This window comes from Akebia trifoliata, chromosome 1, assembly GCF_017979445.1.
Source record: "Akebia trifoliata isolate Shusen 1 chromosome 1, ASM1797944v1, whole genome shotgun sequence".
Taxonomy (NCBI): Eukaryota; Viridiplantae; Streptophyta; class Magnoliopsida; order Ranunculales; family Lardizabalaceae; genus Akebia; species Akebia trifoliata.
The window spans coordinates 30,375,877-30,389,013 of record NC_141375.1 but is presented as its reverse complement, the minus strand read 5'-3'; the positions used below and the strand labels follow the sequence as shown (position 1 = coordinate 30,389,013).

At 31.8% G+C, this 13,137-nt stretch overlaps 1 protein-coding gene across 1 annotated transcript; it reads right to left on the bottom strand.

Moving 5' to 3' along the window:
* Positions 1-10,423: 10,423 nt before the first annotated feature.
* On the bottom strand, positions 10,424-11,841 carry LOC147411644 (ethylene-responsive transcription factor 3-like). Its single transcript, XM_086450751.1, is given in 2 exon segments — positions 10,424-11,170; positions 11,173-11,841. Coding segments are annotated over 2 exon segments (681 nt in total). The 5' UTR covers positions 11,545-11,841; the 3' UTR covers positions 10,424-10,861.
* Positions 11,842-13,137: the final 1,296 nt, after the last annotated feature.

The following is a 13,137-nucleotide window of genomic DNA, read 5'->3' as shown; positions in this document are numbered from 1 at the left end:
TGTTACATAAATTATTGTACTTAAGACCTAAACTAGGAATCTGGTGGAACCTTTCAAAAGAAAAGAAAAAAAGGAATCTGGTGGAACCCACTGCCCATCTATATTTTGGATTATTCATGTAAAATTAGGGCTGTCAAGGGATGCTTATCGGTTCAGATACAGTAATATCCGAATCCGAATCCGAAATTTTTATAAGATATCCAAATTCAAATTCGAATCCGATGGATGTTCTAAAATTCTATCCGAATTCGAATCCAATTATCCTATTGGATATTGGATAATATCCTATTAGAATTCGAATAATTTGTATATTAAAAAAAAATACAATTTTTCCTTATTCAATTGATTTTTCATTATGAAAAAAAAAACTATTATATGTTATACTATGTATATAATAAATAAATCAAATAAAATAATATATATTATATATTATTTTGAATCGGATATTATCGGATTCGAAATGTTAATATCCGAATTCATATCCTATAAGGATTCGAATATATAAAACTATCCAAATTCAAATCTGATATTCAAATTTTTTGGATAATATTCGATTTCTCGAATTCAAATTGTCGACTATCCATTAACACCCCTATATAAAATAAATGAAGGTATTTCAAAAAATTAATTTTTGATGGTTTTTTTTGTACCTTTGAAAAGAAATTGAACCCACAACCTTTTGTTTGAGTTTTATGGAAAGAAAGATATGGTGGGAATTTTTAAATTTGCAAAAAAGTAAAACAAATTCTCTCTCTCTCTCTCTCTCTCTCTCTCTCTCTATAGCCTCACATTAGACAATTGGAGACCTTGCCTCTAAAGTCTAACCTACACATAGGCATGAAGGCATACCTAAGTGACACATTGAAGCTTATAAACCCAGGGCTCAAGTGGGTCTAAAGAACATATTTTAAAAAATAAATAAATAAATAAAGAGCTGAGAAATTTACATAAATTTTAGGGGCATCATCCAATTCTTCTACTAAGATTGTTGGAGTTGTGATTGGTCAATGAATATGTTATATTAATAGGATATGATGCAATGTAATAAAATGTATTGCATATTAATTTTTGGTCTTATCTTGAGTTGTTAGTTTATGGTCTTAACTTGAGTTTTTTGGGCGTCAGTACAACTTCTAAGAACATTTTCGTAATTAGAAAATGTGTGTTTGCCCCTAGGATGACACACACACAGACACACACACACACACAGATATATATATATATATATATATATATATATATATATATATATATATATATATATATATATATATATATAGGGTCAGGTTCAAGGGCCATATGAGAAAACATATGTAAAAGCTTTCGTTTTTAATAAAATTTTAAAATATGGGTTAGAAATTTTGGATTGAGCTGATTTTTTGTGAGGATGACCTCTATGATGGGAAGATCATCCAAAAAAAAAAAAAAATCAGCCCAATCTGAAACTTCTAACCCCATTAAAAGTGATTTAGAATGTGGACCGTCGATTTTTTACTAATTTTTATCACTAATTTGTAAATAACTTTTGATGGATTTAGAAATTTCTGATTGAGCTGATTTTTTGTGAGGATGATCTTTTCATCATAGTGACCATCCTTGCAAAAAATCAGCCCAATCCAAAACCTCTAACTCTTATTTTGAAAAATGAAAGTTTTTTCATATGTTTTCTCATATGGCCCTTGAACCGCCCCCATATGTACATATATATATCGAAGTTCAAAAACTCTAAAAAAAAGTATTATATTTTTGTATTTTTCATCAATAAAGAATTATCATCGTTGCCCGTGAACATAAACAATTTTGTTGAACCACATAAATCTCGTGTTCTTTGTTTTCTTTATTTTAGTCTTCTTAATTTATCAATCTTGATCAATAGTTGGGAGTTTTTCCACAACACTAAATACACCAAATTATATATGAAGAAAATTAGGAGATTGATTCTGATTATGATTAGATCTAATTAGGAACCATCTAATTATGTTTCTCCAATTGGTTATGATTTCTTATATTTATGCATAAATCTTACTAGATTTTGTAATCATCATTCAAGAGAATCTATCAAGTTTCAGTTCATTCGAACATAATCGAAATCACCAAAGCGAGATTTGAGTTTTCATTGTATTATGAAAATTGTTTTTCTATAACCCTTTCTATACTCGTAGAATCCACGAAGTCGGACAAAATTCATTTGAAAGAAATTGCTTTTGCTAAAAGCCTCAAAGCCTAGGGGACACTTATCAATTCTACATCTATTTATTCTTTATTTTTACCCCCACCTCTTTCCCTTAGTCTATTAATTTTTCCATCACTATGATTGCTCACCAACAAAAAAGTGATTTTAGATTTCATCATGGTTGTAATGCTGTTTTTTAAAAAATAATCTTTAACAAACTTTTCATCCAAGGTGGCAAATTTTAATTTGGACACGTGGACACTGTGGGTCCTTTTCATATTTTTAAGGTTTTTTTTGCTGACAACGTGTGATGAGCAAAATGTAAATAAGGTTAGGGTATATCTCTTCACCATTGGATCATAAGTGATCTGGATCATTCCATCATGACTATTGGGTTAATCAGTCTTCATGACTATTAGAACATTCATATTAGATTTATATAAAGATATGTGTACTCACAAATTAGACCACACAAAACCTAAGCATCCTCTACAATATATAATTCATTAATCTCTTTTTTCAATCGAGAATTAATTAATCTTTGTTTAATTAAGTTATCTGGGTAATTCTACGTCATTACAAGACGACGATTTATAGTCAAGGAGATTGGATTCATTGTGTGACAAAATCGAATAGCAAAGAAGACAAAAACAAACAAACACAAGGATTTACATGATTCGACAGTATGCCTATGTGAACAGAACAAGAACAATCATTATTTTCTTTCAAGTTTTACAGTCCTATAGATCTCTATTTATAAAATTAGGAGTTGCTAAAACACAATTTTCTTCCTAAAATAAAAATCCCCCCAAATAGAAAATTCTTGAGAAAATATTACATGATTACCCTTTTCATACCCTTAAAAATTTGGGTTGGGGCTTCGGCCTTGCACTCCTGAAAAGGGATAGCGCCTTATTAGAGTAATTAGTTATGTTGCATTGTAATATGGTATATTACGATACACCGTATCATATCTATTGAGATTAAGATAGGGTTAGATTGATTTGGTTCTATAAAACCCTATTCTAAGAGAATCAATTCTATCTCATTTTTCTTTATGCCCCCCTTCACCCCTGCCCACTGACCTACAAAACGATTACACGACACATTGTATCCTATAAAATACATTGTTAGAAAACATTTTGCAATCTTTGGTTCATATTCAGACAAAGACTAAATAACATTTTAAGGAAAACGATTCCCAACATCAAATTCATCGTCTCTTATATTCTTTTTACAATTAATGTTCTCAGATTCTAGACCAATATTTGTCAACCGCTTATAACTGTTTGGGTTGTCTTGGAGCAAAGGAGATGAGAGATAAGATTCAAAGCCAAGAAAGAGAGGCAGAGGAGATGTGAGAGTCAGTCCAATATTCTTATTGTTGGTTGGGCCTATGAGGCCTCGTTGGCAAGCCCTTATGAGCTCAGATGGATTTCCACGAAAGCGCACTCACATGGATCCCCACCACTCATGTTAAGTGTAAGTGGTGCTAAGTCTACCCATAGATGAGGTTCCACTTCCCATGTAAAAGATACCCAACTCATTGGCTTATAGTGTCTGGACTCTTTCAGTCAAGGATCAAACATTCAAGGAGGCTACTAAAAATTTTAATTAATTGAGGGAGGAATATCAATATGCTTCTTTATCAAGGGAAGTAAGTAAAATAACTCAATTAAAATCAGGAAGAGAAGTTAATAGAACTCTTAAAATGATAAATAACAACAAAAAAAAGTTGGACGAAGGCTTCTATTCTCATAAAGAAACAAAAGAAGATACTAAAACTGTTATTTATCCGACGTTTACTTGAGCATCTTAAGATAGATAATATCAGTAGGAATCCTTCATATAGGTCAGAAGCAGAAGGTGAACAGTACAAAGCTAATTTTAAATGTCATTGTCACGACTCATGGACATAATCACAAGACTGTGGGAAGGGGTTTAAAACAACAAGAAAAAAATAAAAATATATAAAAAATAATACAAAATGAAATATATAATATTTTTTTTCAACATATTTTTCGGGAAAAAACAAAAACGTGAAAAAGTCCATCGAATTTTTCATTGTTGGATTATTTTTTTCGAAGGATTGAAACCGTCAAATTAATGGAAGCCGTTGAATCTGGAGAATATCAAAATTTTCAATGGCCCTATATTATCAAAATTCGGTTTCTAAAATTTGTGAATTTTGGCCCGTTGAATTTTCTAATTTTCACATAGTGGACACACTATGGAACAAAGTAGTACTCTTAAGATCAAGGATTTATCGTTGATTTTTTTGGATTTTAGAAGTGGCAAGCTCGTCTTTTCCAAAAGATCATAAATTTCAATCTAGAAATCTATTTGACTATTATTATAAGGTCTTGATAGCATGTTAAAGTGCAATAAAACACCGAGGGATTAAGCATCTAGGGGTATAAGGGTATTTCAATATATGTTGTGATAACAAAATATATGTCAGAATCAAAAGTTATAGCAATTTTTGCAACTTGCCACTGCTAAAAACACTATAACTTTTGATTCCAATATCCGTTTTGGTAATTACAATGTATATTTTTTTTGAGTATTTTTCATAGATATATCCAATAAACTATATAATAATAGTCAAATGGATACTTAACTCAAAATTTATGGTGTTTTTAAAAGCGATTTGCTCACTACTTCTAAAATCACCCCCCCCCCCAAAAATAATAATAATAATAATAATAAATAAATAAAAAGTTTGTAGTTTGAAAATTAAGTAAACCGATGAGCTCATCGCTTGAAAGTGACGAGTTCTCCGTTTTAAAGCGATGAGCTAGTCACTTGTTTGCTGATTTTTCAAGCGATGAATTTGCCACTTATACAATCCTAAAAAACAGCAAGCTCCTCGTTATGTTGATTTTCAAGCGACGATCTCACCACTTCAAAAATTCAAAAATGCAACGAGCTTGGCATTTTGTCGATTTTCAAGAAACGAGATTGTTGTTTTGTTGATTTTTCAAGCAAAGTGCTTGTTACTGAATAAACCTTCACGAGATACCCAACATATATGTATAATAATAGTCAAATGGATGCCAAGATTAAAATTTGTCTAAATCTTGACATTATGAATATGTAGTTGTCCATTTGTCATGCCTCATCTTAAAATAGATCTAAAGTTACATCTAAATCTTTAAAAATATGAGTATATCATTCTCTATTTATCGTTGACTATATCAAATCATCGGAATGGATTATAAATGTCGTTAAAAAATTCAAGTAGGTTAAAAGAGGTGAGAAATGAGTAATTTTTATGCTTTTAAACTTCTATTATGATTAGGGTGTAATAAGAAAGAATTACTAATTAGATTATCAAGTTACCACCCAAAAGATAGGTGGAATTACTATATATGGATTTTAGATGACCAATGACTAATAGAATGCACGAAAGATGCACATAGTGAAGAATGGAACAAAAAAATATGGGTGGGGTTACAACTCAAATCTATAAAGTAAACCAAGTATAAAATCTAAGGGAAAAAGAGTATATTTATCTCAAGGAAATACATTGTTAATTGCTTCACCTCAAATCCAAGGAACAAATTGAATAAAATATGTATTAAAAAAAAAACGAGAGAGAGAGAGAGAGAGAGAGAAAGGAATTTGGATTGTGGGTTTTATCTTAAAGGGATAAAAGAGATCTTTAGAAGAGATAAAGAACGAGATGAGCCTTGCATGACTTGAAGGTGTGAGTTTAGGAAGCAAGTGTTCGGTGGAGTTGCGGGCCTCCCTCAACAAGGAAGAGGTCCTGAGCTCAAACTCCCTCGTTAGTTACCTATAAAAATTATCCTGGCTTAATTGGTATGTGTGGGTTGTACCTTAGTATTAACAAAATAAAAATAAAAAGAACTTAAGAAAATGTGTCAAGATCCAGTTACTCATGTTTTCTAGTCATTTAAATATAAAATCAAACGATTGAGATTTATTCTCAAGATAAGTATCTCTGAGATGTGTGTTATGAAAATACATATAAATCTTCACCATTGGATTTTGTATTTACGATTAGGATTATGTGTTTTCTCTCAAATCATTGGAATACAACCTAATAGGTAATGATGAGTCCAACTAGCCTTACTATGATAATGAGGAAAAAAGGCTTAGCAACGCCTTTTTCCTCATTATCATAGTAAGGAAAGAGTTTTTGATAAATAATACCCACCCTTCTCTTTAAGAGAAATTAAAAAAAAAAAAAAAATCGATAGAATTGCTATTGGCACCCCAACTTTCACTTATTGCACCTCCAATTAAAAATAAAGAAAATAAGTTAATGGTTGAAAATAATTAAAAGTTGGGGTTCCAATAGAAACTCTCTTGTGTTCTTTTTTTTTTTTTTTTTGGTTAGATTTCTATTTTTACCATTTAGGATTTTATATGAGCCTAATCTTAATTTTAAACAACTACTGAAATTGTTTGAATGAGTGTTATATTATTTTGCAATTTTGAGATAATAATTTGAATCAAACCTTTGTAATGTTCGGAAAAAGAATGTTTTAATCCTTAATTAGGGTGTGATAAATAATTTAAGAAATTAGAGTATAATAAGTAAAATTTAGGGTGTCAATAGAAACTCTCAAAATGAATCAACATACATATAATGAGGTCAGGATAAGAATGACTCATGGAAAAAAAAAACATGATACGAATCTTTAAATGCAAAAAAAGTCCAATGATTAAAGTTTATCCTCGGGATTAGTATCTCTAAGATTTGTATTATCAAAATAATCATAAATCTCAACCATTGGATTTTGCGTTTAAATGGTTGAGATCATATGTTTTTTTGTTTTTGTTGTTTTATTATTTATGAGTCAACAATCTCAACCCTTATATAAAACCCTCGGTTCATTGTATGAAATCAGAATCAGAATGATTTAGAGATATAATACGTCTTAATTCACGGTATGCGAACCAAAATGGGTCCACCATGAAGAACTAATTACTGAAAATAAAATCTACTAAATGATTATTGTTCAAAATATAACGTGGGGGTTAGAATCAAATATTTCTTTCTTTTGTAGTGATGATGATTCATGGCGTTCTGACCTGAGCATGTAGAGAAAATTATGAATGTTTAGATTTACTTTATATAAGAGTAATAATATTTCATAATGTAACACAGCAAAAAAACACATCAATCTCTCACCCTTATTCCTTTTCCAGGGACTGCAAATGATGGGAATCTCATCTAGGAATATCAACCCGATCCATTCTGATCCAATAATTTCGGATATGGATCTATGATTTGGATTCTAATAAGGATCTGATTGATAAATTCTTGGGTCGGTTCTAGATCAATCATGACCCGATCCCGATAATGTAAATTATATATATATATATTCATTAAAATATATAATGTTTACTTATATTTTGTTTATCAAATGGGTTTTGAGCCAATCCAATAAGATCAGAAGAGGCAAAGGCATCACCATTAAATACCCATACTCGCCTCTTTAATAAATCTAAATATCGAAATCGAATGGTTGAAATCCTATAGTGTGAGTTGACCTTTTGACTAGGAGATCCAGATGGCATGTTGCATGGATTGGTCACAGGTTAACTTATGGTGCGTTGCACCCATTGTATCATGTTCTCTGGGTTGGTCAAAAAAGATGGATGATGATAATAATAATTAAAAAAAAGTCTACCATAGGATTGGTCGGTTTGATCATTAGGACTCGATCTCATCATGTAACACAACCCAAATGATACAGGGATACTAGTGTTGCTTATCAAAATGTATTTATTAATCTAAGTCGTACACATGTCACTTCAAGGGATGGATGGGAATAACAATTAATCATCGTTGGAGTTCGGGAATAATTTAACAAGAGAAAACTTGGGAAAAAATCTGCAAAAATCGATAAAGTCTGAAAAATATCGGATAAAATTAAAAAATAAAAATAATTGTTTGTATACAAAAGTTAATAAAAAAAATGTATTCTATATATTAAGAAAAAAAAAAATAATGAAAAAAATGTTTAAAATAAAAATAATCCATGATTTAATCAATAACTATCAAAATCATGATTTAATCGTGATTTTTTCAAAAAATCACAGATTTTGGTCACTACGATCCAAAGTGGTTAGGCAGGCCATGGTTCATAAGGTGAAAAAGGAAATATTTGTTTCATTACGCTACTAAACTTCTAATTCTATTTTTAAAACTACTCCTCTTTGGAAGAGGTTTAGCTCTTGTTGTGGTAGGTCTCTTGTGCCTTATTTTAGTTGTGTTTTTTTATTATGTTTCATGAGTTAAAATTTCATTAGAAATGCAAAGGAAAGGATCAAGTCGCCAAACTAATACAATAAAGAAAATAAGGAAAGAGAAAACGACTTTAAAGTAAGTAGACACCCACATCAAGAGTTGGGGAAGTCCAACCATAAATTAGGGATCCCTAATACCATACACGCTATCTCATCTAAGTAGATAATCTTTGAAAGCCACTCATTTCAAGTCAAAACAATTTTTGCTATAAAAAAAGAGAGTCTAAAATGAAAATAATGATCTCTTGAAATGACTATTAACACCCTTCAAACATTTGCAAGTTCGACTTCTTTCAAATACCATACTGCAAATGGTATTACCAGCCACAACCACAAAACATCCTTTCTTCTTGTTTCTGTTATTTTATTTAGTTTTAATTATAAAAAAATAAAAAAAAAAGTTTTATCCATGAATATATATGACAGCATGGAATTTCACCTTAATTGCCATGTTTAAGATTCCTGAGACGAACAAGTTCCATAAATACTAAAGCAAAAAAGCACATCGCGGGAGAACACGTTGTACAACAACTTCCATTATCCGAAAGAATCCAACTACACTTTCATGATTGATATTTGCAAAAGACATCGTCCCCGTCATCTGCCTCACTAACCATTCCAAAATACCCATATATCTTTTATAAATAATCTTATGTTATTGAGTTAATTGCTTCTTATTTGATCATCGGAATGTCTTTTATAAATATATATATATATTTGTAAATCATGTTTCCATGGTTTTTCTTGTTTGAAGGTAGAAATTAACATAAGTTGTTTCTTAATCTTTTATGATAATTTTTTTAATTAGCCAAGAACAGTAGTTTGCTAATGGCACGAGGTTCAAAAAAGCTCAACTGAGAAACTGGCATTTATGTTGACCATCAGGTATGAAGAACATGAGAGCACCACTTTTGATAAAATTTGGTACCACCTTGGATTCCCTTACTCATTGCTTAAAGAAGCACATAATATACTTTTACAACTAGTAACTATAATGGTATTTTGGATAATAACTATTATGTTCAAACTGCAAATTCCATGAAATTTACTAGTAGACAAAGTAGGGCTTAAATTGCAATCACATCGTCATGTTGTTCACAAGATGCAATATTGAAATATATTTCACAGAAAACCAACTATACCAGATCACGATCCATCGTTCATCGCAAACCAACGTTAATAATGGACTCTTCCAAGTAATCGTTCAAACGATACGATTAAGGCAATTTATTTTCTAGTTAAAGACTATGATGAAGCTTAGCAAACCCACTCCAACACGAAAATAGCACTAAACAGTAGAAAATAGGAAGAAACACAGGTGGTCTATCTCCAAATGGTAACATATAGGACTCACTGGTGGCTATGGAAATATTATCACAGAAAAAGACCAAAGATTTCTCTATTTTGGTGATAGAGATTACCAGAAGCAACTCACATATCATGCCCACACGCATAAAAATTACATCTTTAAAAAAGTGTTTCTATGTTGACAGAGATACAATGAACAAAAACAAAAACATCTCACAAAGGCACATACATACACAGCTAGCTAATCTATCTCATCTTATAACGACCACAAGATATGAACTTTACATCACATGTGCAATAAATATGGTTCTTATCAAGAACCCTATCAACATAGATACCAAACCTGACAAGATGATCATGCACCCCTCCAATACCTCTATTTTACCCATCAAGTTAGGTTAAGATGACTTGATTCAGAGTTTCAGACTTGAAGGAAAGATAATCATGAAAGAGATTTTCAGAGTTTCTCAAAATCCAAGTCAAAATTCAATGTGTGATGCTAATGAGATTCTCTAGTTGGATTAAACAAACCCAAATCAGACATCAAGGAGGAAAAAAAACCCAAATGTTAGATCAAACACCAAACTCCATCTGATCCCTCAACAATCTTTCATGCATCCACTCAAAATGAACAAAAAAAAATTATAGAAACTCAAAAAGTAAAGGAAAACTAACATAGATTATGTTTATCTTTCTTGTTCATTGAATTAGATAATTTTTTGTACAGAAAAAAGATGGTAAGAGGGACATCAGATCAAGAGGAAAACCCCTCCAAATAGCAGATCAGATCCTCTAAATATGATTTAACTTCAACATAATAGACCAGATTTGATGCCCATGAAGTTGAAGATAACCCAGATTTACCATAAACACAACACTACTACACATAATCTAACAATAAAAAAGGAACAATTTTTTTTTTCTCAACCCCCCAACCAAGCGAGCGATTCATTGAAGAGAGACATAACCATCATCATCGTCATCATCATCTTCATCTCAGCTTCTTCTCTCCGAATTTTTAAAAGAAAGAAAAAAAAAAAAAAAAAAAAAAAGAGAAACCTCGAAGATCTCAAGATGGATAAATCATTTTCAAGCGCATCAGAGGCATAAAGCTGTGCTATGGAAATCATCACCAGCACCATCAAGGTCATCTGAAGGCGGAAGGTTGAGATCAAACGGAAAAGGCTTACGAAAAGATGACGACGCGATATCTCCGTCAATAACCGAAGAGTTAGAATCACAGTCGCTATGACAATCATCATCTGGAAGGATCGGTGGGAGAAGAGAGTGTTGTCGTTGACGTATCCTTGGCGGCGCCACCACCACAGGCATCGCTGATGAGAACTTGGGTCCACTGAACGATTCAACGGTGCTGCTTAGACTACTAGTCGTTGGCCTGTGAATCTGAGTCTGCTGTTGTTTTGTTGTTGTTGTTGTTGTTGTTGTTGTTGATGAAACTGATCGTTATTAGGGTTTGGTTGGAAAGCCAAATGAGGAGAAAACGAAGGTGGAGAAGATAAGGGGAAATTGGTTTTAGCTTTCGGTCCTCTAAGATTCCTTGCGGCTGCATCGTATGCTCGAGCAGCATCTTCAGCTGAGTCGAAGGTACCAAGCCAAACACGAGTTTTCTTCCATGGATCTCTGATCTCTGCAGCAAATCTTCCCCATGGTCTCTTTCTAACCCCTCTGAATCTCATCTCTTTCATTTGGTTTCTTGATCCTTCCGCCGCCACAGCTGCTGTTGCGTTTGCTGCTGCAGCTGATCCTCTCCCTCTTCGCATGTTGATCTCTTGTTGCAGAGAAACGCAGATCTGAAGGTTTTTTTTTTATAGGAAAATTTCAAGATTAATAGATCGAGAGAGAGAGAGAGAGAGAGAGATGGGGAGGGGAAGGGAGGAGGGTGTTAAGGTTAGAGAGGAGGAATGGTTGCCTTGATATCTGGCCTCTCTCTTCTCACCTCTCCTCCTAACAAATTAAAACATTTGTTTCCTTTTTTTTTTTCTTTTTCTCTTTCTCTTCTGGATTTCTCTATTTCGCTTCTCTCTTCTCACCCCACAAACCGACTTGATTGTTTCTTGGGTTGCTTCGTTTTTCTACTAGTTTTTTAAATTGACGAAAACGCCCTCGTCTCTTATATTGATGACGAAAACAATGTTTTGTTTTACCTTGATTTTATTATTACTACGTAATAAAGTGGAAAAGTAGGTGGTAAGGAATCAAGATCTAAAAATACTTGAACTATCTCAATAATATTTTGACTCCCTTGTTCTTCATCATCATCATCATAATTTTAATAAATAAAATAAAATTGAAATCGATCGAACAAATCATATAGCTTCATGGGTAATTCAGAGAGAATAAAGAGAGATTTGTTTAGATTCGATATTGATGTAAAATACGATGAAAATTATTTTTTCGTTTACGAAACGACAAATTAGAATATTGTTACCTACCACTTTAACTAACCCGTTTATCCAAACAACGAATCCATGCATACGAGAAATCCAAAACATGATCACCTCGTACAAATTTAAGTGGAGTAAATGAATCAAAATATTACTATTTTGAATTTAAATAGGATGATCTTTTTGAAAAATAATATAATATAAAGTTTAGAAATTACGATAAAATTAATATAAAAAAATGTGGGTGTTAATTATTTTCTAGTATCTTGTCCGCGCGTCAGATAGATCCATCTCATAAATATAGTTGAAAACTAGACAAATGGAGACTTTCAAGGAATGATTCATAGAGAGTTGAAGCATTGTCTAGGGTTTAAAACTCTAGGAGGTTGATCCAGTTTCTTAGTAAGACAAAAAATCAACAACGAAAAATTGAACACACAATAAAATATGCATGGAAGTAATAATGAAGTTGATCTACATTCTTAAACCACTTATGTTCAATATATTGCAGAACTACTTCTTAATGATCCTAAAGTAATGCCAAAGTCTAGTCTTTCATGACGTCTAAGGTTATAAAAAGTTATGATTCAAATGCAATGTAAGCAAACTTGACTGTTCATAACTTAAAATCTATTAGTTATCAATTGACTGAATCATTATAGTGTTTTCACCACCGTCCCCGAGAAGGATCTTGGGGAACGAGAATCAAATAAGAAAAAAGACTTAACAAAAAATACATGAATTTAGGTAGAATTAAATGAAATTATAAAACGCTATTAGGTAAGACTTTAATAATAATGAAAAAAGACATTACATAAATAAACCTCAATGGCAACATCAAATTTTACATTTATTTATAAAAACATTCCTCATTGAGTAAGGGTTAATATGAATAACATGTTCTGCAAGGATAGAGGAATACATAGAGTTGAACATATGAAATTGAGAAATTGATGTGAGAATAAGAAC